This window comes from Pogona vitticeps, chromosome 6, assembly GCF_051106095.1.
Source record: "Pogona vitticeps strain Pit_001003342236 chromosome 6, PviZW2.1, whole genome shotgun sequence".
Classification (NCBI taxonomy): Eukaryota; Metazoa; Chordata; class Lepidosauria; order Squamata; family Agamidae; genus Pogona; species Pogona vitticeps.
In genome coordinates, this window is record NC_135788.1 from 14555094 (window position 1) to 14581730 (window position 26637).

At 40.5% G+C, this 26637-nt stretch overlaps 1 protein-coding gene across 11 annotated transcripts in view; it reads left to right on the forward strand.

The window, feature by feature from the left end:
- The window catches only part of PARD3 (par-3 family cell polarity regulator), a 578687-nt gene that overhangs the window by 376891 nt on the left and 175159 nt on the right, over nucleotides 1-26637 (forward strand). For 9 of the 11 annotated variants that reach the window (XM_073002940.2, XM_078378538.1, XM_073002941.2 and 6 more), the window contains 4 exons: nucleotides 6128-6278; nucleotides 14924-15113; nucleotides 20554-20702; nucleotides 23034-23078. In XM_073002940.2, the coding sequence (XP_072859041.2) occupies nucleotides 6128-6278; nucleotides 14924-15113; nucleotides 20554-20702; nucleotides 23034-23078 (535 nt within the window). The remainder of the gene's footprint in view (nucleotides 1-6127; nucleotides 6279-14923; nucleotides 15114-20553; nucleotides 20703-23033; nucleotides 23079-26637) is intronic. The other 2 variants (XM_073002942.2, XM_078378539.1) reach the window with 1 other exon arrangement.

The window sequence follows — 26637 nt, forward strand, 5'->3', positions numbered from 1 at the left end:
TTTTCCAACTACACATTTCCCCACACTTTATTAATGCATCACCTGGCAATGATGTTGTAGAAGTGCCAACGAACACTTAATCGTCCCTTTATCATTTGTTCAGATAAGAACCAAACCAGTTCTAGTTAGAGCAGGTAGTATTTATCAAGTACATAGTATTTATTGAACAGCAGCTTCTTATCAGGATGATAAAGGACCAGGCAGTAAAGTCCCATTTCTTCTTCAGAGTCTGATTCTGTCTGCATAAGGACAAAAATGTCCTGTAGCACAGGCCACGGGCCTGTGACTGTCCAATTTAAACAATAACAATATACTTTTGGACAGCTGGGTGTGTTCAGAGCATTGTGATCAAGCTACATTTCTTGCTAGCTGTCATCATCTTGAAGAGGATGGGAGACTGCAGCACTCCCTGTTTTGTTTTGTTTTTTTAATTAGGTCGTAATCCTTATTCCTGTCAGCACATGTGTAACTTCAAATAAGTAACTGCTGAATGAGATAAGGACAATAAGAAATGAATGTGTCCTTTGACCTGCTACGATGACTATTTGGAAATGATATACAAATGAGACTCAGTGTCATGTATAGTCTTTGTTTCTGTCTCTATGTCCTTCTGTTCTGTTTGTCTGTCTGTCCCACTCCTATGAATTATCTTTGTCTTTCTCTCTCTCTCACACACACACACAAAAGGTTTTAAAACTTCCAAAACTTCCTACCTTCATTTTTGAAGATGTTCTGCCATACTGGAACAACATGTAGCTCCCCCAACTGTCATAGGACTGTCATTCTCATCATCCTTCTCCTTCGGCTGTGTTTCAGTCCCAAAAACATCTGGAGGGCTATGTATTCCCAAATCTTGGCCCAGGTTATGGCATATGCTATGAGATTATACTTCAGCCATCTCAAGATTATCCCAAAAGCTATGTGTACTTCTGGGTTCAAAGTTAGCTTCTCCTACCACTTCAACAGTTTCGCTTTCTTCAAAGATGAGCATTTTCTTTTCTGCCCCACTGTTTTGTCCATGAGTGCAGGGACAGTGGGAGGACTGGCAGAAAGGACCTTGGCAATTGGAATCAATGAACAAACTCAAGTTCATTTTTAGAAAGTAACATCAAGCAGGTTAGAATTATTATATGCTTGAACGCTGGAGGCGTTAAGGAAAAAATTGGACAACCATCTGCCAGATCTGATTTGATTTGGATTCCTGCACTGAGCAGGGGGTTGGACTTGATGGTCTTATAGGCCCCTTCCAACTCAATTATTCTATGAATCTATATTGAATCATCATACCATAAAATTCCTGGCATTACACCATGCTCTGCAGATCTGAAATGACTATCTCAGGCCATGCTGCTTATTCTACAACCACTATGCCCTCAGCTGCAGATAAATATCTACAGTACAAAGTAGAGTACAGGGAATGATGCATCACCTACTCTTCCTTCCTGTGCTAGTTAATCCATCCTATCCTGAACTAGTTTCCTATATCACGTTTTTGGCAGGCTGGGCAATCTACACTGCCTAAGCTCCATGAAAGCATTCTAGATACTAAATGCAATTATGTAAAGAGAAATCTGTGGTTTTCATTAATTCAGTCTGTCTCAGCAAAATTCAATACTTGGGAGAGGAATTTTTAAAGACCTAAAAGATTCCTTGCTTGCAGTAAAGAGTGAAACAAAGAATTTACTCCTCCTCTATGGTCTCTATAATTTGCTCAAAATGTCACTAGTGTGCTGCCATTTCAGAAGCAAAAGACTGACATAGAAATACTGGTTGATCGTTAACAAAGGTAGGAACAAACTATCCATTGCTTCAGCTTCTTAGACAAAGCTGCAAGTTATCCTATTTTGGGATGGTTCCTGCGGTTCCTGCAATTTTGCACAAATATTGCTAATTTTGCAGAAAGCACAATTCCTGCTAATTTGAGAACTTTGCTGAGAGCACCAGTGGCAATGAGAAGAATATTACCATTCCTTTTTTTCTGAGGAAGAGACAAGCAAAGATTTACACCCTTGGTCTTGAGAAATGGGGAATAAATTTGCTTAGGGAGAAAGTTCTGTATTTTTTATAATGCTTTGCCAGGGGCAGCGTCAGTCACTCCCTCCCCATGTCATGGAAGGCTATCCCCCACATGTAAGTGAATGAAATGTTGCAAAACAAAACCTACTTCCTGACTAGTATATTTCTTCTAAAGCTCAAAGTGCCTCTTGTTCATTTCCCAAGCAATTGGTGATACATAAATGTGATTTGATTGATTGACTGGTTGATTTTGATTTGATTTTTTATATTGCCCATCTGACCATTGGTCAATGGTCACATCTTACCTTTGTGTTGCAGAGGGATGGTAGAAGAGGAAAACTACCTACCTATGGCTACACTGTGCTAAGTACTGAACTGGAGAGATTCCATTGATAGTGTGTGTGAATAAACTCTTTGGTATGCCACCTAGGAGGGAAAAGCTAACAATGTGGGACTCAGCATTAAAGTTGTCATATTAGATGAAGTGGCAGCAGAGCCTTGGCTGGTTCTATCCTTAATTCTGTCTCTTTTTTTTCTGTCCACCATGCTTGCTCTCTCTTTGACATTGCTTACTCTATGCAAACTTTACTTACAAAGGAACCAACAAAAATGTTTTTAAAGACTTCTGTGCAATCCTTCCCTCTTGGTCTTCCCAAAAACTTTGTTTTGTTAGTTTATAAAAGGCATTATGTCTTTAGTTAAATATTTGTGTGGCTGACTGTTGATGTCTTGATTTAAATCTGGCTTTTGATATGCTAATTGGACACTGAATAAAGCCTTTTCCCATGAAAGTGGGAAAACATTCCAGTACTCTTTTCAAAGACTAGCCATTCAAACAATGGTGCTTTTATTTATTGCCTCTGTACACGGAGGCTTACCAGTTCACCTGGGGTGAACGCTTATGCTTCTCTCTAGGAACCTAAGCTTCACATATGTGTTTTTAAAAACTCTACTTGGGAGTTTGATAGCACTTTTAAGATATCCATTGTCCCTTTAGCAATGGCTACATTATAGGGCAGAATAAAGAACTAGACATTTGTTATATAAATTTGAATATCGGGCTCCCTGGGAAAATCAGTTATGTTGGTCATTTGAGCTAATTTTCACCCCTTATTTGAAGAAAGTTAAAATAAAGTAGAATTCATCTCTGTCAATATTGTTGGCATACAATTTCCATCTTTGGGTAGTGTCTCTCTTTCTTTTTGTAATGGCATTTCAAAATTTCAACATTTTTTCTTCTTCTTCTTAAATTTGCCTTTGATTCCTTTACATCAGAGGCTTTGAATATTGTTTAATTTACTTTTCAGTAGAGCTGTCAGTTGTAATCTGCAATTTAGGGCAAAAGAAAAAAAACCCTGAATAAAACAAATCCTCATTTCACAATTTAAACCTTATTGAGTCTAATTCACTTGCACGGCAAGTTTATTATTCTCCTGCAGCCTGACGTGCTTCCAATTGTAATTGTGTTGACCCTTCAATGCAGTAAATCTCCCCAGTGCTGATCAAACTGGGAAAGATAAGGCTACAATTCAGAACTTCATTAAATATCTCATTTATATTAAAAAGACGATAGCTTTGAACAGAAATAATACTTCCTACACTGTCCTCTGATTATGCTTCCCCACTTTGAAGTACTGCAAGTTTTGCAAATCCTGCCTTGTATCCATCATCCTGGGATGGGGAGATCATTGAAACATAGCATGGTTCTAGGCCTTTGGGCTAACACTGGAGTTTCTCCCATACTTCTGTACTGAAGTTCAGATTCTTGAAATTCACATTAATTAGAAGCAGTTCTGTTCCATAATTATGTACCCATAGTTTCCCAAGAGGGACGTGGTGGCACTGCGGGTTAAACCACAGAAGCCTCTGTGCTGTAAGGTCTGTAGATCTTCAGCTGTAAGATCGAATCCGCACGACGGAGTGAGCTCCCGTCGCTTGTCCCAGCTCCCGCCAACCTAGCGGTTTGAAAGCATGCAAATGCGAGTAGATAAATAGGGACCACCTTGGTGGGAAGGTAACAGCGTTCCGTGCCTAAGTCACACTGGCCATGTGACCACGGAAGATTGTCTTTGGACAAACACTGGCTCTATGGCTTGGAAACGGGGATGAACACCGCCCCCTAGAGTTGAATGCGACTGGACAAAAATTGTCAAGGGGAACTGTGGATTAGAGTCCAGACTTTATCTGTTACTGCATAACAGACACACATACACTCAGCCACTGCTAGGGCTACTGTTTTATCACAGTGGTTGTCCAAGGATGTTAAAGAGCACAGGGAAGTTCTCAACATTCACTACATTCATATGTCCCATATTTTTCATGCTGTGCTTGGAATATATGAGGATGCACTTCTTATGTGTGGCTTTGATCTTGGACTCCTGTTTGTTTAGAGCTTAAAGAAATAGTGACATAAAGTTTCCAACAATTGACTTCCAGTTCATTAGATTGTGAACTCACTCGAGTTAACTAGGAAAGTTTAAAACTGCTTTTATACCCTTGTTCCTTCTAGCCCATTATTGTTCCCTGCCTGACAGCAGCTCACCAGGATTTCAGTCCTACTTTGAGATGCTAGCTAGAGGATGAATTTTTTTTACTTTTTCCATGCAAGTGGGAACTGGCTATGTTAGGTATTGGTCTGAAGAACCAGAGGTTCGGATTTGATCCCTACTGGGTGTCCCAGGAGAAAAGCCAGCCTGTGTAGCTCTGGACAATCAGCACAGTTCCAAGTGACCCCCTAAAGAAGGAATGGTAAATTGCTTCTGAGTACTGTATACATAGAAAATCCTAGAAAGGGTTGCCATGATTCAGCATTGACTTGACGACACATATTACTATACAAACAAGAGCTCCGCTATTTAATTATAGCCTCTCTCCTAAACTAGATTTTGATTGATGCAAGCCCCTCATTAATTGTGTGCCCTGATAAGTGTGATCCGTAGCTAAAGTTGATGCCTGACCTAAAACTGAACTGTGGCTTAGACTTTGGAGGAGGGGGACCTTGTCTGTTTAAGATTATGGTTAAAATATTGAACTGTTACCTTTGCACTGGGTCAGGAGTGTTATCCGTACATTAGCCCTATGCATGTGGCATGTAGGCCTCTAGAAAAGCAAAGAAGTGGGGGAGGGAAACTCTTTTTAAAATCATCATCTTTTTGCATGCATCCAAGCATAAACATCTGTCTGCATCTTCTCCACCCTTGACTTTTCCTGGCATGCCAACTAGCGGCACCCTGCTGGGCAGGGCTTTTGAAAACCCCTACCAAGCCTGCAGGGGTTTGAGAAAAGTGGGACAAAATGCCATTTTGTGTGTGTGTAATAAAGCTGTCAAAAAGGCTGTGTGTGCCCTGCTGAAATGATGAAGCCTCTTCCCCTTAAGGTCAGAAACACTGGATGCACTTATATAGCTTGCCCCTCCCCAATGCCTCAATGACTACCAAATATACATCTTTGATCTTATTATCAGTGATGTAAAAAACCATCCTAATTCTGAATCACAGTAGAAGTTAAATATGGTGGATCGTTATTTAGGTGCCTATGCCTGGCATTGGGACTTCAGGGTTTCAGAGGGGGAGATCTTAAAATGATTATGAAAGTGGTTCAATCATTTGATGAGGGTTAGTAATTGGAGACCAAACTGTGTTCATTCCTTGTTTTGTTTCATTCTTTTTTATTTCTTATTGCTGTTGCATTTACCTTAGGTCATGCAACAACAACAATCATTTCTGAAAGATTCTGAACTGACAAGCTGTCCTCTGCTCAGTAATTTTACAATAAACAAAAAGATCTGTTCCCTGAAGTAAACATGCAACAAGGACAAAGTGGAACATGGTGTATTCTCAAAGTGAAACATGATGCTTTCTGCATTTGGCTACCTCCCTCTGAACTGGGATGGGGTCCAGCAGGCCTCCATGGGAGACGCATCGTAAAGTGGCACAGGCTGTTGGCCATTAAACAAGTCTGTCAGAGCAAATTATGATGGTCCAGGGTGAAAAGTTGTAGCTCATTTGGCGCCCAACCAAGGGCTGGCCTCAGGCAAGTCGTTGTACTTCCCCCATGCTGTTAAATGGACCTTCTCTGCTAATTTTTTCTCCTTCATTTCCATGTACTGTAGTTGGAATCACCTGGAAGTCCCCCGAGACCAGAGCTGCCGGTTGAGACAATTCTGGACGACAGGGAGCGAAGGATTTCCCATTCGCTGTATAGTGAAATCGAAGGCCTTAATGATTCACCCACCAGGAATGCTGCCTTGGGTAGGATAATGGGTGAGTGAAGGAGACTCCGCTAATCATGTGATGTTTGTGGTAAACTTCAGTGGATTTTGATAATGGATGATGGTTGCATTGTGTATGTGGATAGCACAGAAGACTGGAAAATTGTAGAAACTGGTTTTAAAGAACACCTTTCCCCCTCTCTCCAATTTCAACATGCAGGTTTCTTAATGTGGGTCAATAAACTGATAAAATGAGTCTCGGATCATGGAGCAGGTGATAAACACAGGGATGTTTTGAAATATTTTACCCTACGTTTCTGAGGTGGAAATACACACATTATACTAGTCTATGAGGACCTGTCTGGTGCAACATCATTAAACGTGAAGTCAAAGAAAGTTATGATTAAGGATGGATAAATTAAGTTTCGCCACTGATCTCACCTTTAGTTTCAGAAAATTAGCTCAGTTCATATGAACCATGTCTAGTTTGCGCTCTGGTATGATAGTGGTTGACTGGCAAGATAGCTGATGGTGTTGGATCAGAGTGTTTCAATCTCCACTCTGGCATGGTGAGAGATCACTCAGAGGGAGTGTGTGTGGCTGTTGGAGGCTGCTGGCCTGCCATCTGTGCAACTTTGGACTCGCTGCACAGTCTTAGAATACCACCTGGGAAACCACTGCAGAGTACTTTTTACCTAGAAAGCCCTGGGAAGGGTAGCCATAAGTTGAAATCCACTTGGCACATGTAATTATTTGTGATAGAATCATAGAATCATGACATTGGAAGAGGCCTATAAGGCCACCGAGTCCAACCCCCTGCTCAGTGCAGGAATACAAATCAAAGGATATCTGCCAGGTGCTTGTCTAACTTCCTCTTGAATGTCTCTGGTGTTGGAGCACTCACCACCTCTTGAGGCAATTGGTTCCCCTGTCTTACTGCTCTAACGGTTAGGAAGGTTTTCCTGATATTCAGCTGAAATCTGGCTTCCTGTAACTTGAGCCCATTATTACGTGTCCCACAGTCTGGGATGATTGAGAACAGATTTTGCCCCTCCTCTGTGTGACAGCTTTTCAAGTATTTGAAAAGTGGTATCATATCTTCCCTCAGTCTAATTTTCTCAAGGCTAAACATGCCGAATTCTTCCAGTCGTTCCTCGTGGGGCTTGGTTTCCAGCCTCCTAAACATCCTTGTTGAACTTGTTCCAATTTGTCAGTATCGTTCTTGAAGTGCAGTGTCCGGTGCTGAATAGAGGGGTATTAGTACCTAACAGGATTTGGAGACTGTACAGCCTAAAATGGCGTTTGCCTTTTTTGTAGCCACATCATACTGTTGACTCATATTTAGCTTGTGTTCTACAACAACTCCAAGATCCTTCTTGCTTGCAGTATTGCTGGACCAGGTATCCCCCATCTTGTAACTATGTGTTTGGTTTCTTTTTCCAGAGTGGAGTATTTTGCACTCATCCCTGCTTAATTTCATTCTGTTGTTTTCAGCCCACTGCTCAAGCCTATCAAGATCATTTTGAATGTTGTTTCTGTCTTCCAGGGTGTTAGCTATTCCACCCAATTTTGTGTCATCATTTGATTAGTATTCCCTCTATCCTCTGATCCAGTTATTCAATAAAAGGTATTCAATATTCAATAAAAATATTGAATAGCACTGGGCTCACTTGCTACCTCCTTCCATTAATCATCACCCTTCTGAGTATGATTCTGTAGTCAACTGTGTATCTACCTGGCAATTGTTCTATCCAGCCCACACCTAGTTGCTAATTAGAATATCACAGGGCACTTTGTCAAAAACTTTACTGAAGTCAAGATATACAACTTCTACAGCATTCCCTCTGTCTATCAGGAAGGTTACCCGATCAACAATGAGATCAGATTAGTCTGGCAGGATTTGTTCTTGACAAATCCATCTTGGCTTCTAGTTTACATAGTGGCTGTTTTATAATCTGTTCCAAAATTTTCCCTGGGATTGATGTATGGCTGACAGGTCTGTAGTTTCCCAGGTTTCTTCCTTTTTGCCCTTTTTGTAGATAGGGGCAACATTAGCCGTCCTCCAGTCACCTGACAGCTGGATTTGTGTATCTTGATTTTTTTTTGTTTTTCAGTTTTAAATCCTGTGAGCTCCTAGCCTTAAAAAATATGTAATTAATTCTGTACATCCTTTGTTTGGATTCATTGTAGTGTCTGTATGGCCCCTAGAGAGTAATAAGATAATTAGTATTGTTAGTGTTATCATCTGTTCAGACTCACAAATGTTGGGTTGGGTTTTTTTCCTCCTTACTAACCAAATCCATTAATAAGGACATGTTCTGTCACAGGAGCATCTGGCTTGATCAAGTAACTCATAACAGGATTTAGTTCACGCAGCCTTAGAAATGTTAAAAAGTGGGGTGATATTTGATGAATACCACACTCACCGTAATCCAGTTCATGTATTTTTAGATTCCTTGGCATGTATATCTTCTAAAATATCTTATTTCAGGTTTTGGCATGGATGTCAGGATTATAAATATCTGTAGATTGATTTTGAAAATCCCTTTTTCTGTGTTTACACAAAGCACTGTAGTGTATCTAGGATTTCTAATGTCCTTGTTTAACTTGAGAAAATGAATTTACTTTCTTTTTCTTTTAATATACTCCAAACTGGAATAAAAGTGCCGTTGTAGTCCCACTGGTAGGCAAGTTAAACGGATTAAATGCAACTGGTCTCTGTTGTGATTTCCACTTGCATATTTGAAGCTTTTATTCATTCACTCCAAATCTTACACAATATGTGCCTGGTGCTTCCAAAACATGAACACGATTCAAAGTTTAAAATCCTGCTTGGGATTTAAATTTTGGCCTGCTCTCCTTCCGCTCTTTTACTTGCGTAATAGCCATACGGGCAAAGTGATCTTTCCATGCTGCTTAATAGCTTATGAAATGTTTTACATGACTTATCACTTGGAAATTTGTTTATTGAAACAAAAAGCTAGAGTGAAATACGGGGCAAATGCTTACCTAGCAGCACACATTAAACTTTGCCAAGCTTATGACCTTGAAATGTATTGAACTTCTGTTGGCTTGGGGATTATTGGGGTTGCAGTCCAAAATATTAGGAAGGCACTGAGTTGGGGGGAAGCTGAAATGCACACTGGTTTGGATCCAGTAATATGCTTAGATTTGTCCTATTGAAGTCAGTGGGACAAATCTAAGCATAAGGACTTTGGTTATTGGCATGCTTAGAGTTGTCCCATTGCAGTTATAAGGACTTCGCTTATGCATAATCTCCCATTATTAAAAGTGATGAGCTTTCTTGGGGGGAAAAAGGCTAAACACAAGGAAGACCAGGTGTAAGTCACAATTACCAAGTATATTCTATAGCAGGGCTGAGTTACCCATATCTGTCCAGATGTGGCACTTGAATTCTGATCAGCCCCGTCAAGTCTTGCCACTGTTGAGGAATCGAGGGATTAGCAGATCAGCATTTGAGGACCACTAGATCTCCAACCTGTATTTTCTGGGTTCTCAGCCAAGAGTATGATTACTTCATTTACTGTATATCATGGCTTTCATGTACATGATGGGCAGGCAACCCATGACCCTCCGTATGTTGTTGGACTGTAGCTCTCTCCAGCTGTAATCGATATAACCAATAGTAAGGTGTATTGGGAGCTGAAGCCCAGGAGCATCTGGAGAGCCAGCGTTTGTCAATCCATGTTTTATATGGAACGCAAAGCAGGACAGCTCATTCAAGGATGACCAATTATTGACTCAGATGTAGCACTTTCTGTGTTCAGTGCTTTCAGACCAGAGCATGGGACCATAGAGTTCCTAACCTCAACCCTTGACTGTACACGTGACCAAAAGTTCCTCAGTTCTGCTCTACAAAGAACTCTAAATGCTGGTGGAACAGTCTGCAGCATTCTTCTTCCCTAGCGGCGTCTGTGATCTTCCTTATTGAAAGGTCTCATGGTCATCTCTTAGCAGACAAATCTCTACGGATCAACTTACTGCCAAGCCAACTGGGAAGTTCAGTCTGGGCAGGGAAGTGTAGTGTAGGAGCTGCAACCTCTTTCCATTGAAACTTCTTTGCCTGATGGTTGGTAAGTCACTGGTGGTGTCATATTTTAACCCTACTCAGTGAAATGCCCAGGCATTGAGTGTACTCAGAATATCCCTGATATCTATCTTTGTATTTGGAGCTGTATCTCCAGTGATGCAAGAACCTCAGCTGTTACCTATTTACTTGGTTCCCAGTTGCTGGGAAACCACAGTTAGATGTTAAGTGTCCCTGAGTTTTGCAATAGGGATGCTTAAGAGGTGCCTAGAACGTGGTGGTGCTGTAGGCTAAACCACAGAAGCCTTTGTGTGTTGCAGGGTCAGAAGACCAGCAGTCATAAGATCAAATCCACGTGATGGAGTGAGCTCCCGTCGCTTTGTCCCAGCTCCCGCCAACCTAGCAGTTCGAAAGCATGTAAATGCGAGTAGATAAATAGGTACCACCTCGGTGGGAAGGTAAACAGCGTTCTGTGTATAGCCACGCTGGCCACATGACAACGGAAACTGTCTTCAGACAAATGCTGGCTCTATGGCTTGGAAACGGGGATGAGCACCGCTCCCTAGAGTCGAACACAACTGACTAAAATGTCAAGGGGAACCTTTACCTTTACCTTAGAACATTCTTAGCAACTTTGCATATAGAACGTCTGTCCTGCCTATCCATAGCCTCAACACATTGATAACCAGTGTGAGGAGCAAAACTTTAAATAATGGGTATGGATGATGTTTCTTTCCCCGGCTGCATCAATAATTCTGGAACACTTGCTTGTACAATCATGATGGAATGTTGTAACTGTAGAAAGCTTTCTTCTCTCTCGTGTTTTGAGAAAGGAAGGATTTCTCCCTCATTATAGGATTCTTTACTGAAGCTGGGTTTCTTACTCCTGTATTGATAAATGTAATTTTTCTTGTATTGAAAAACAAGTGAAATAGCCCTGAAGGATTGGGTATTGCCACTTGCCCAGACGTGCAGAAAAAGAGGTATATGGCTTTAGTGTGAATCTGATTATTCTTTTCCATCTTCCTGCAATAGTTGAGCTTGTTTAGAAAAAATGGGGGGGGGGATAGATACATATAGCATAAATAAGGTATGTATATATAAACAAAAATTGAACAGTTCTTCAGTTGGTTAAAGCTTTCAAATGTAGAGCTAATTGAAGGTTTCTTTAGAATGTTTATTTAATTATTTGATTTATTTAGGGTCATGGTATTTATTTCATCCAATGAGACATACCAAGGAGGTGCTACACCTAACATATACCTAAAACTAAACCACGGTTTAACATGGTAGGATATAACTCAGACTCACATGCCGTTTCTTTCTTCGTAGTGCTGATGAGGAGGCTGATGCTTCTGCTCCCATGTTAGGTCGTGTTTATATAGATTTATGATTAAGTAAAGTTATCTTTGAATTTTCAGCTATGGCTAATTATAGCTGTCGTTGAAACGAGCAGCCTTCTTATACCATGGTTTGAAATTGGTCTGTTTCAGCCAGAACTAACTACACTTCACCCTGTTTAAATGAGATGACAAACTTTGGTTGTTATAAATCTCAAATAGAACTGAAAGCATGTGAACTGCTTCTGATATACAGTGGTACCTTGCAAGACTATGACCCCGCTAAATGACGAATCTGCATAACGATGACTTTTTGCAATCGCTATAGCAATTCGCAAAACAGTCACTCCAATGGGGGATTTTCGCTGAACGTTGATTAGGTCCGTGCTTCACAAACCATTTGTTAGCAAGATGACGATTTTTTCCGCTGATCGTTGGATTAGCAAAATGGCTTCCCTGTGAGCGATCTTCGCTGGACGATGAGGTATTTTCCCCATTGGAACGCATTAAACCGGGTTTCAATGCATTCCAGTGGGGAAAGGGTTTTCGCATGACGACAATTTCGCTAAACAGCTATTTCAGTGGGATGGATTATCGTCGTCATGCGGGGCACCACTGTATATTAAGGCTGAGGCTTTCAGAATTCCAAAACTTCCAGTCCAGGAACTCCCAGGCAACTATAAACGAGAAGATAAAAAGATAGATCTTTCTGCTGCCATTTTCCCCAGAAAAAAGGAAGGGGTGGGTGGGTTCTGAGCCACAAGTAGAGGCCGAACCATTAAAAAAAAAAACACACACACACACACACACACAAAACACCTCATGTCGAGTCTGAGTTGAGTCACCAGTGCTACTTAAGTCTGACTTGACAGTAAGTCCTGTCAAGCTCTGCAAGGTTTTGAGCAGAGATCTTTCCTGGCTGTGCTGCTTGAGATCCTCAGCTGAAGGCATCCGTATTATACAGGGCCTTCTGCATCCAAAGCATGTACTCTACTGATTTATTTCGCCTTCCTAATATCTTTGGTGGTAAATGTGAGCTGGAATAATGCCATCTCAGCTTCTCTACAGGTGGGATGTCTATAGGACAGGCTGGTGATGCTTCTTTGTTGGCGCGTTGTGTCCATTAGTGACCCGAAGTTGGTTCTCTTCCCGCATCTTCCCTCCAATCTGCAGTAAAAGAAATGCACTTTTCTTTTTACATTTCAGTGCAACTGCTAAAATGTCATCATTCATTCTTGTTGAAATATTAAGAAGTGCAGAGAAAAGCTAGACATGCTGCTGAATTACTTTTGTTTCTCAACCTTGGAGGCTTCATCTGTAAAATGCCATAAGGTTATACTGTTTCACAGTCAGCTCTTTGGAGGCATTATTAGCCATGGAGTTAACAATCTTGTAGGCATTATGTTTTGAAAGGAGTGCATTACTAGGCTCAACATTAACCTGTCCATCAAAGAAGCTTTTGCTGGGCAGAGAATTAGCTGCTATGCAAACTTGAACACATTCATTTCAGCCTGACAGTGATGGGTCTACGTGCCTAGGAGGACTTTTTTCTTTTAATCTCTTTCCCCAAGTTTTTGGAACATCTGCTCACTTTCTGTTTTTATGTTACCCAAACAATTTTTTTCAGTTGAATCAACAGCTCATGGAGTAAATGCCTATCTCCGTTATCTATATCAGTGGTCCCCAACCTTAGGCCTCCAGATGTTCTTGGGCGACAACTCCCAGAAGCCTTCACCACCACCTCTGCTAGCTAGGATTTCTGGGAGTCCAAGAACATCTGGAGGCCCAAGGTTGGGGACCACTGATCTATATGGCTGCGGGTCTCTGATGCTTCAGGCAGAATTCTTTACTAGCTTAACTGGATTTCTCTTCTCTGGTGATCTTCCCTCTAAGGTCTGACCAGACCTAATGCTTCTTGGCTTCCAAAATTCAAAGAAATTGAATAGATACAGATTGAGAGTGGCATAATACTTTGAGTGTTGGTTTATGACTTGGCAATCCTTTTTATTTCTTCATCATCATCTTCCCTTTGTCTCACTTTCTTGTTGTTATAATCCAGTGCCCAAAGAGTGGTCATTTTTTCCTTTTTTACTGATAATTTTCAGCAAAGATAGGAAGATTGGCTCACGAGCTTCATTTCAAACCTGTTTTCTTTCCTATTAACAAAATCAAACAAATGGTTCATCCACTTAAAGATGCTCTGGGACTCAGAGTCCTGGGCATTTATCAAGTACCATGTTGCTGTGGTCAAGCATCTATCGGCCAGAGTGGAAGATCTGTTACAGAGAGAATATCAGAACATTCACAATAAATTACCTCAGCTTGAAATATCTAGAATGGCTGAACATTGTATCAAATATGGTCATCAGCCTCAATGGAATCAGGTACAATTATTGGCCAAAACCAGGCAATTGATTGATTGATTGATTGATTGATTGATTGATTGCTTGTTTGATTGATTGCATTTATACCCCACCTATCTAGTTGAATGACCACTCTATTTTGGGATGGAATTATTATTGAGGCTCTTTTGATAAAAGTTTAGCCATATTTCACAGCCGCTCAGAGTGGTCGCATAGACCAGATGGGCGGGATACAAATCAAATCAAATCAAATCAAATCAAATGAAATCAATCAATCAATCAATCAATCAATCAATCAATCAATCAATCAATCAATCAATCAATCAATCAATCAATCAATCAATCAATCAATCAATCAATCAATCAATATTCCATCAACAGAGATAGTGGTGTTCCATTGAGTGCTTTCTGGAATCCATTGTTTTGTAAACTGGATATTAGGTTGCCCTAATATAACGCTGATGAATGTGGGTGGCTGGTTCTTTAATGTTAATCTGCCTGGGCTTAGTCTGAATGCCCACCCAGATGGTTTTGATTGTATCTGGAGGTATTTAAGGTTAGCTTTGTTTGAGTTGATATCTTGCCTTCCCTGACAAAGATGGCACAGGATATTGCCATCAAAAGCTTGGACTATTCTAACAATCAACAGGAATTGACATGACTGAAAACCGGTGAGCTGTTTACACAAAGCATTCATCATGAAAGACTGAGATTTTTAAAGGTGTAGGATTGTTTCCTAAACTGTAGTGGATTCATTTTTGTTTTTTGAAGGTGGATCAGTAGCTAGTTGTATCTGCGAAATCTGTGCCTGGCAAATAACATGCTGTGTGTGATGGAAAAGAATGCAAATTTTGAAGGCTTGTATCGCAATAAATGTGCATATACAGTGTGACAAGAGTTTTCCATCTGCAGAAATTCACCTCTTTCCCCATCCAATTTTGTGCAGGTAAATACCACCTTTCTCCAACTGTAAACATGCCCCAAGATGACATGGTCATTATAGAAGATGATAGACTGCCAGTACTACCTCCACATCTTTCGGATCAATCTTCTTCCAGTTCCCATGATGACGTGGGCTTTGCAACAGTGGATGCTGGAGCATGGAGTAAACCAACAATTAATGAGTCCACAGAATGGTAAGGTTTACATCCTTGCACATTGTTACTATGGGTTATCAAACTCTTCATGCTACATGAAGCTGTTGTAGTTGTCCTTCCTGAACAAGGAGTAAAGCTCTTTTTTAAAAATTGTCCCATTCTTTTCTTTGTTCCTATCTGAAAGAAAGCAAGTAAGCCAGTGTCTTCTTGGAAGTTTCTCCTGACCAAAAGCAAAAGAACTGCTCAACTGAATGTAGGCTACCAAGGGTGCTTTGGACCAGAGAGAAGTCACTTTTGGGGAGTCCAGCTCCAGAACAACTGCACTGAATTCTGGGAGCTGTAGTTCCCAAAAGCATTCCATTTCCCTGCTGTCATGTGGAGTTATGTCTCTGGAACACCCCCATGCTTTCTTGAACACCAACCTCCCCATGCTGGAAGGCTTTTGAAAGTGACCTTAGTTTTTAAAATAGTTTCCCAGGTAGAGAGTACTCAGGTTTACCATTTCCTTCATCTGGGGATGCCCTGAGGATTGCGCAGCTTGCCCAAGACCACACAGGATGGCTTTTCTGTGATGGACAGCGGGGAATTGAACTTGCAATCCATGTAATTCACAGAGCTATCCAGCTAGCTTTCGCCCCACTTTTTTTTTTTTTTAAAAGCTGCTGTTTTGTGTTTATTGTTTAACATATTGCATTTCTGTGCTATCTTGATCTCTTCCATAATGCTCTATGGGCAAGGAAAATAGCCTTTTCCATATATGCCATAGCTGTTTCCTTCATTTGGCTGAGCAATTAAAGGAGGCAAGTTGATTCAACCCCCTCAATAGTTGTTAAACACTAGATCTTCAGTATAAAAGCATGGAACCTTCTCGGTTTCTTCTTTTGTGCTTAGAAACACCTCCCACCCATTCATTTCCCTTCTCCAGTCTCATCCTGTTGCTCTGGCAGAGAGTCTATGAACAAAGAAAGCAGATTTCCTTACCTGTACTTGAGGAAGTGTAGCAGTCACCTTTGCATTAACACAAGCCGCCAGCCTCTGCCTACAGAAGACGTAGAGAGCACATTTTTGTGGCATATTTAAAGGAAGATAGAAATAGGAGAATCCTCAATTTCTTCCTCTCAAGGCATGCACAGCTGAAAGAAATCTTCCCCTTATAGAAAAGAGGCATACGTAAATGTCAGCTGCTGGACATGGAGCTTTAAACATTTCCTAACACTGGCTCAAGTACAAGGAAACACAGAAAAGGGGAATATCACCTCAGAGAATGAAACCTACAGAAAAAGAGGCTTTTACATGTTTTGGTTTGTTTGCCACCTTCTATAGGATAAATATTATTTGGACTTCAGATAGCTGCTATCTGTAGTAATCAAAGAGAACACCATTAATTTGTAAACCTTGTAATTATGTTGAGGAATAAACAAAAGAAAAGAATTCTCTGTGGAACCCCTGCTAGGGCTGTGGTAATAATTAGTACAAGCAGGTTGAAGTAGGAGTGTTTTCCAAGTCCCCATGCTCTCTTGGGTCTGATACAACCGTGTCAGCAGTATCTTAACAAGAATTAGAACCAGCAAATATCTCTTTGTTTAGATTTGTACAAGTCAGCTATTTTACACACATACTCTCTCTCACACACACTCCCTGATATAGTGTGGGTTAGTGCTCAGTGGCATTGCTCTTATCCTGCCTTTAAAAAAGTTTTTAATTGCTATATAAAAGCCAGCGCCTTCCTTCTCCACATGCTTTCCCCCCCTGTATCTTTTGAATGCTAAACCTGTGCATTTCAGCGAAGCACAACTGTAGTTTCAACTCTTCGGATGCCCATCATTGTCTCCGTATGGGAGGCACTTCAGAGCTAGAAATCTGAGGAGTAAGGGTGAAAATATTGAACAACACACCAAATTCAGTGTAACTGCTTGTGTCAATTTGGAATTTTCCAGCAAACAGGGTAAGAAACGCCAACAGAATGTAAAAGCACATTTGTTAATGCTTTTACATGTCCTACTATAGAATATTTTATTCCTTATGCATTTTGCTAAGATGGGAAGGTGAGTGCAAGACTATTAAGAAAACACAAAATTTCTTCTGTGGCCACCTTCATGTCCGCCTTCTGAAAGGCTCAGCAATATAATTGAAAAAAAAATCCATTTAGAGCCTTCTCTTTTTTTGTGCAGACTACATTCTATTTGTTAAAAAATAAACCCAGTAAAATAAAATAAACAGCAGTAGGGAGTAGATTTTTGTATTAATTTCCTGCTGCTAATGGACAAAGGAGAGCTTGTAAAATGGAGGTGTATTCATTGAGTTTTGCTGCAAGGCTTCAAGGGGTGAAGTTAAGAATATGGACGAAGGGTTATCCAAACAAGAATGGCAGCTGTTCTGAATCACGGCTGAAAATGTAAGCTTTTTCCAGCCTGACAATATCTCCCTAATCCTTGATGAAAATGTTATGAAAACACAAGGACAATGAGACAGGATTAATAAGTGGAATTTTAATAACATTGAGGGTCACAATACGGTTACATTCTTTAAAGAGTCAACTGTCGTTTCAGGAGCCTTAGTTGTTATAATACATTTTGCTGCTTGTTGGTTTACTGAATTACAATCACAATAGTGAGAAAGTCGCTTTAGCATCAGTTTGGAACATTATTAACAGTGATGTGGGGAGTTTTTCAGCTACAGCCAGTGTTTTGCTTTGTTTTTTTTTTCAAAAAATGCAAGCATTTCTGCTTCTTGAATTTCTCAACAAATTGTTACTATTTGGGATGTATGCTGCACCGTAAAGTGCAGTGCACCTCAGTTAATTGCTGATGACATTTTCAATAAATCGTGGGTTTGGAATTCAAGATATAACCTCTAGAAGTGGGACTTTTTGAGCCCACTGAAATTTAGTGCTCTCCACTTAAGGAGGTGAACCTGAAACACAATGAGGGAAAACCTTTGCGTCTTAATAGATACCTGCCCAGCTTCAGTCAACAGGGTCACCCAAACCAGGATCCAGTGTACACTGAACTATTGAACCAAGCACATTAGAAGGTGATTATAAGAAGACCTGGAGGTTTTCATATTCAGGTTTCAAGAAAAGTGATCAACAGCCAATGAACAGTACTAGTCTAGTATGCTCTGGTCCTCTTGGTTCCCACAGCTATTAAAGGTGTCCTTTTACACAAGCTGAAGGGTTTTTTTTTGGCTGCATTGTGGTTGACGTAGCAGAGGTGAGTGGAATGAACTTTGACAAGCAGAGCAAGGGGCAAAAATGGGTTTTCATATAAATGCACACATAGAAAGAGAGAGGCAAGCATCTGCCTGCAGCAGAAAGGGAACACAGGTGGGGCTCTTGTGACCCCCTGGTAAGGAGGCAGATAGGAATGGCCTGGCTGGAAGAGCCTGAACCAGCAGTGGGCAGTGCTATGCATGTCCAAAAAACCAGCCCCTACTGCTTAAAAGCCCCCGTTTAAATGAGTTACAGGAGCCCACTGAGATAACAGAACAGATTATTCTTGCTAGCATTGGCTTCCCAGAAAATGAAACACCTGGCAGCAGTACTCAAAGCTTGTCCAAGGTACCCCTAGTTCTCACTATGGTGTGAGCAGCAGTAAAATAAAGGGAATCCCATGAGCTTCAGTGTTCCATTTCCAGGGAAATGCAATGCAAAGGAGTACCTTTCTAGTAGATTGTAACCATAATCTTAAACAAGGCTGGGCATCTATTTCTGGATCAGCTACTCGATCACTTGATATTTCCACACAGGATGGAAGTATTATCAACTGATTGAGTAGCTGATCCAGAAATAGATGCCCAGCCTTGTTTAAGTTTATGTTTACAATCTACTAGAAAGGCACTCCTTTGCATTGCATTTCCCTGGAAATGGACATCAAATTGCTTCCAATGTATGGTGATCCTAAGTGGTTTTTTTGTGGGATGTGATATTTTCAAGCTGTGGTTTACTATTGCCAATCTCACGCCCATGAGTTTCCATAATAAACTTTAGATTTTAATCCAGATGTCCCAAGTCCTAGTCCAATCAATACTCTATCCAGTCTACCATACTGGCTGTTTTACCTACTTTCTTATCTAAATTTAGTTTAAGAGATGTTCTCCATCAGATTTTTATTCCTGTAAATTCAAGGTCTTGGGTGCTTTCTGGGTTGATGACTTTGACTTGGCATCGTCATTCACACCAAATGTTTGACCCTCATCAATAATTATGCATATGATATTAAGAGGACTGAGACTTCGTTTGGAAGAAAAGTATGCTTAAGTGAAAATATTTGTGCATCACTTTGAAGTTGAATAGACAAGAGAGAATGCTTTATCACAACTTGTGAATACATGTGAGAGATCTCAATTCTTAAAAGTATATAGTTGTCCTTATGGATTGATTTTGATTTACTATTAATTGTCTTCCTCCTATTTCCATCTACTGTATGTGTATATCATTGTCTAGTGCACTGGTTCTTAACCTTGGGTTACTCAGGAGTTTTGGACTGCACGTCCCAGAAACCTTCACCACCAACTATGCTGGCTGGTGTTTCTGGGAGTTGCAGTTCAAAAACATCCGAGTAACAAAGGTTAAGAACCACTGGTCTAGTGTTAGCAACTCTTCCCCCCCCCCTTTTCATGTACTTTAATTAGTGTCAGAATTATGGCCAGACTAATCAAGGTCCAAATCCCCATTCAGCCTTGAAGCTCCTTAGATAACACAGAAACAGTTACTTTTCCTAAGCCTAGCCTGCATCTAGAGATTGGTAGGATAAAATATCCTGCCTTTCAGGATAAAAACTCCCAAGGTGGCTTGTAATGCATAGAATAAACAATCACAAAATTGCCATCATCCGCTAATTAAACCCACAATAAATGGATAGCAGGTAGAGCCTATCATTATAGTTCAGCTAAAAAATGGAAGCATTTCACAATCATCAGCATCCTAAAACCATTAGGGAAAAGTAAATCTAGAATAAATTGGGGGTTTAAAAGCTTATTTGAATCCTGGTCCGAAGAGCCGTTATTACCTTGATAGATAAAAAAATTGCAGAAGCATGAATCTACCACTGAAAAAGCAACCTAATGGGTTTTATTTGGCGGGGATATTAAGAGGGCATAAAAAGCAGATCTCAATATGTGTTCAGGTTCACATGTGTGAAGATGTTCCTTGGAATAGAAGGGCACCCACCGGCAGGAGTGTCACAGCTTGGCAAAGTTAACTGCTTGGGATGATAAATATAAGCCAAAAAGACTACCTTGCCAAACTTCCGTGTGTGTGTGTGTGTGTGTGTGTGTGTGTGTGTGTGTGTGTGTGTGTGTGTGTGTGCGTGCGCGTGTGTGTGTGTGTGTGCGCGCGCATGTGTGCATGTGCGCGCTGTGGAGCATTGGAAGTCACTTACTTTTAATGTTGTGGGAGACTGATATTTTAGGCAAATACATGATAGCATAACTGTGATAAATGCATGGTTTGGGGATCGTCTTTTTCTCTTCTTTGCAGCACTCTGAGTCCAGATGTTGATCCAGCGCTTGCCTTCCAGCGAGAGGGATTTGGACGCCAGAGCATGTCAGAAAAACGCACAAAGCAGTTTACAGATGCCAGCCAGTTGGACTTCGTTAAGACACGGAAATCCAAAAGCATGGATTTAGGTACTGAGTTGAGACCTCCCTCCCTTCTTCCCTCCTTTCCTCCCTCCCTCCCTCCCAAGACCCTCTATGTCTTATTTCAACAATATTTCCCCAGGTCACAAATGTTTGCAACGTATATTGTTGGTAGTGCCAAACAGTTGATTTGCCCATGCAACTGGATTCATTATATAGCATGAAGATTTCTTCATGCAGTCTCAACAAAGTACTCTATGTACTATACACTTTTAATACTTCAGATGTTCTGATTGTGGGAAGGAATGCTATAGACAATGGTTTAGTGTTTGGTCTGATGTGCATGTCTATAATTTGGTACTTGTTATGAGCTAGGGACGTGGTGGCACTGAGGGTTAAACCACAAAAGCCTCTGGGCTGCAAGGTCAGAAGACCAGCAGTCATTAGATCGAATCCACGCAACAGAGTGAGCTCCCGTCGCTTGTCTCAGCTTCTGCCAACCTAGCATTTAAAAAATAGGTAAGGTAATGGCATTCCGTGTCTAGTCGTGCTGGCCACTTGACCATGGAAACTGTCTTTGGACAAACGCTGGCTGTATGGCTTAGAAACGGGGATGAGCACCGCGCCCTAGAGTCGGGCACGACTGGACTAAATGTCAAGGGGAACCTTTACCTATGAGCTAGAAAGCCCCAAAATTTTAGTATTTAAAAATAATTTTTAAGCAACTGACACTTGGTTATTTATATATATATTGGATTGATAAGGCTTCACATTTAGAGAAGGATTGTAACATAACCTGAAGCATCTTAGAATATTTGAGGTTTTTTTTTCTAACCTATGTGGTCTAACAGTCCATTCCTAGTGATAAATTAGTTCAAAGTCCCCATTTCTTTTAGTAAGATACGCCATTGACTGGACCTCTGCTAGCGTTTATAGTCTGATATCTTCATGAATGGAAGTGGGGACCTAACGAAATAAACCACATTGCATTGTGGTACCACACAATGAGTTCAGATGCAAATCAAGCCATGCAACATTGTCCCTTGTGATTGGCAGCATAACATCTTTGGAACTGCGGGCTTTTTGCACTTTGAGTTCCAGGTCATGTCCAGTCCCTTCCACTCTGGCCTCAGTCCTGGTTCCTGCTGATCTTCAGATCCAACAGTGGACACCAGGATAACTCAGTTTGAACCTTGTACCATATCTGCATTTAGGTCCAGCTACCGTACTCTCCACTGACACATAAGCTTCCTCAAATAATATAGGAAGCTGCTTTGTACTGAATGAGAATTTTGACCCAACTAGCCGTGTGCTACTAACTCTCAGAGGTAGCACCTTTCCAGAGATTCAGGCGGGATTGATTGACCTGATGATATTGAGAATTGAACTGAGATCCTTTTGCGTGCAAAGCATATGTTCTAACCACTCAGCTACAGCCTCTCCCCAAAATTCTACAGGCCCACCCCTTTAGAACTGTCGCCTGCAAGGCCTCACTTCCTAATGTGTGATTTTTTTTCCATCTACAAATTCTCAGGCAGTAGCCATGCGAGTCTTTTAAAAGCAAAACAAAGTGTTGTTGTGGCCCAAAAGGTTTGCTCTAACAGAAGTCATTTCATGAAACGGGCACTGGCCATTTTAAAGGGTTCTGTGCTGAGCTAATGAAGCAGTATAGTCAGTTTTTTGGGGAAAAAAGTGACATGTAGGTTCTTGTGATGACAGGCAAGTTAAATGGAGTATCGTACTTCTGAAAACTGAAATCGGGTACCACTTAACAGAAATGACACTCGCATAGCAAGAGCAATATTCTTTCAAACATGTACAGCATGAGCTGCCCGACTCAGCAAAGGAATGTGGAAACTAATCATGTATTCTTGCACATCCATGTGCTCAGGGATCATGTTAAATGAAGTAAGCAGTGGCCATTCAAACACCCCATTGAATAGTTCAGACAGCAGCAACCAGATCTTTAACATCTCTTATGGGCGAGAATTCATGGGCTTGGGTAGGTGTTTAAAGTACAAGCAAAATGTTCTAAAATATAGAAAGTGTTAGTTTTGCCAGAGAACTAAAGTGGGTTCTTTTAAAACTCAGGTCCCCAGTTTCAGATGTGTGTTGGCTAATTGTGATGTGCTAGCATGTGCATAATGTGTTGGGCTTGCCTGTGATTTGGAAATGACTGACACAATGCATGGTGGTCACTAGGTTTGTGACCCGGACTTTAGCCCCATCCCCCTTTTAAGACTGTCTACATAATATTGCCTATTTGCATGAAGAGTGATGTTGCCAGTGTACTCTAACTTGAAAGAGAAAATAAATACTGGATGCATGTGGGACGTGGGCACTAACAGGGCTAACCTTTATACATTTACCTTTTAACAGTAGCTGACGAGACTAAGCTCAGTACAGTGGATGACCAGAGAACAGGTAAGACCTGACTGTAGGGTGGTTGCCATAGAAACCTTGGTCAAAGCTGCTTACCACAATTACAGAACTGCCAGTCACACTGCATGGAAAAATAATATTTTAATAGTTGCATGACTTTCTCTGTTTCCCCCCCCCTTGCAAAAATCCAGGTATTATGAAATGCTATCATTATTTTTACACTTATTATCGAATGATAGCAAGGCTGAGTAAATTTTAGATGAAGCAAAGTAAGTCCAGGAATGACATTCTTAAAATACGGTGCTTATAAAACACTATTTCCGAAAGCTTTTTTGTAACAGGTATTTTTGGGGAATACCCTTGGCTTTATGCAGAATATCTTAGGAAGTCCTGAACGTTTCCCTGCCAGACTTTTAACATGTACTTTTCACCACAAAAAGTCTGTCACTCTTGGATATACACCTAGGGTCATGGCCAAAAACATTGCCACCCTTTCAATTCTGTCAGAAAATGAAACCTTGCTCTCAGAAGATTGTTGCAAATGTTTTGGTACTCACATGTTCATTTCTTTGGTTTGCATTGGAACAACACAAAAAAACAGAGAGGAAAAGTCAAATCTGATAAAATCCCACACAGAAACCCAAAAATGCACTGGCCAAAATTATTGGCACCCTTAACTTAATATTTGGAAGCACCCCCTTTGGAAAAGAATAACTGAAATCAATCACTTCCTGTAACCATGAATGAGTTTCTTATACCTCTCTACTGGAATTTTGGACCACTCATCTTTTGCAAACTGCTCCAGAGCCTTCAGATTTGAAGGATGCCTTCTCCCAGCTACTGTTTTGAGATCTCTCCACAGGTGTTCTATGGGATTCAGATCTGGACTCATTGCTGGCCATTTCAGAACTCTCCAGTGCTTTGTTTGTAACCATTTCTGAGTGCTTTTTGAAGTGCGTTTCGGGTCATTGTCCTGATGGAAGACCCATGACCTCTGGAGATGCAGCTTTCTGACACTGGCCACTATGTTGCATCCCAAAATTCTTTGGTAATCACCAGATTTCATGATACCATTCACACAGTCAAGGCATCCAGTGCCAGAAGCAGCAAAGCAACCCCAAAACATCTTTGAACTTCCACCATGTTTGACTGTAGGGACTGTGTTCTTTTCTTTGAATGACTCATTTCTTTTTCTGTAAACAGTGCCATGATGTCCTTGACCAAAAAGCTCTACTTTTGTCTCATCTGTCCACAGTACCTTCTCCCAGAAGGATTGTGGTTTTGTCACATAAGTTTGAGCATACTCCAGTCTTTCTTTTCTATGCCTTTGTGTCAGCAGTGGTGTCCTCCTGAGTCTCCTTCCCTAGCACCCCTTTTGATTCAGATGGTGACAGATAGTGTGAGCTGACATTGTTGTACCCTGTATCTGTAGATCAGCTTGAATTTGTTGGGAAGTTAATCTGGGTTCTGTATCAACCATTTAAACAACCGTTCATTGTAATTTTGCTCTTCCATCCATATCCAGGGAGGTTAGCTACAGTGCCGTGGGCTATAAACCTCTTGATGATATTACACACAGTGGGCACAGGACCATTAAGATCTCTGGAGTTGGACTTGTAGTCTTGAGATTGTCAATGTTTTTCCACAATTTTTTCTCTCAGATCCACAGACAACTCTTTACTCTTCATTCTTTTCTTCATGCTCAGTGTCACACACAACACAAAGGTTGAGTCAACTTTTCTCCATCTTAACTAGTTGCAAGTGTGATTACTATATTGCCCACACCTCTTATTTGCTACAGATGTGTCTGAATACTAATTAAAAGAGCATCACATGTTTGAAGAGCAATTATTTCTTACCATTTAGACAGAGTGCCAATAATTTCGGCCAGTGCATTTTTTGGCCAGTGTGTGGGACTGTATCAGATTTGACTTTTCTTCTCTCTCCTTTTTTTTTGTTTGTTTTAATGCAAACGAAAGAAATGAACATGTGAGCACCAAAACATTTGCAACTGCAACAATATTCTGAGAGCAGGATTGCATTTTCTGACAGAATTACAAGGGTGCCAATAATTTTGGCCATTACTGTAAATGGAAGTTTCTATTTTTGCACCATGTTGGCTATCTGATATCGTGGGACTCCATTTAGACTGCTCACCCAGTGTTTTCCTTTTTCTGTGAAGAGAATCTGGTAAATTGGATGTGTGCTGCAAGCCATGCATTGTAGACATTTTGCTTTTTGTATAATGCTCATGATGCCGACTTCGAAAGCATGAATTTATTAGCAATTAAAATAATGCAGCAGCTGCAATTAGGGGGCTTTGTAATTTATTAATGCAACTTAGCTTTTGACTTTTGGAATGTTGTTTTAATTAGGGTAGATCTAGAGGACACTGTAACATTCCGTACAGAGAAGCAGTAACATTACTTAGTTCTAATTAGGGATGATTCACCTTTGAATCCTGAAAATATTATTTATTTTTAGCATGACTCATTGAATAGGGCACCCCATGGACACTGATTATTAATTTTTTAAAAAATTGCTCTCTGTTTAATCAGATTGTGAAATATAAACAGCCAACTGGAAAATTGTATTTAAAAGAATGGGTGGCATTCAAGCACTTATAAAACATCTAAAATAACTTAAAAATTTAAGTGAGCTATCCCAGTCTTGCAGTGACTCGCATGCATACATTATATTCTGAGATTAGTCACGTTAAATGGCATTTATCAAAATGTGCTAAGTTTAAATGTGTTTTTGCTTTATAGGATTGGTTGATCTCTGCAGAATTAGATTTCTGTTATTCAGGCCTGTAAGCTGACAGGAATGAATCTAAAGTGACACGAGGCAATGCTAATTTATCAAAAATGAATATTAATTCTCTTACTTCCTGATCCCATGCTCTTATGCTCCATTTTTTGCCTGCGAGACTATCACCATGGCCTCACTGGTAGAATAAAATTCTTGTTTTATAACATTGTGCTTCTTTGTACACTCACCCAAGCTCTTAACATGTTTACACCATACATTTCTTTTTCGAAATCACATCCTATAGCATAGACTATTGTGTGGCTTTTTTGCTTGTTTGTGGTACATCTCTTAGCAAACCCAAATTTCCTCAGTACATCTTTGTATTCTTCCCAGATCTTCCTTCCTTTAGCCTAATGTCACATTTCCACAGTCATCTTTGGCACAATCCATACATAGGGTAAGGGAACTTCCCATTTTCAGGTCTGCTTCTGTTTGTGAGAATGTGACACATTCCATGTGGAACCCTCCATTAATAGCCGTGAAGACACACTTGACTTACAGGGCCACGACCCCAAGCCACAAACCACCTGGGCCAAGCAAGATAAACATTTGGTGACTCTTTAAGTAAACACATTTTAATGTGATTTTTTTCCCCTTCACTTGATGCATAGCAGATTTCAACATGTAACCTCTAGAGTTTCCTGTTCTCGAAATCTGGAATACTGAATGAACCTGTGTTACCAGTTCTTTTTTTTTTTTTTAAAGGCACCCCAGCCATCTTGGCTATGAAAGATAAATGTGTTGTAAAACATATTTCATTGAAATATATAAACTGCAGACTTTATTTCCA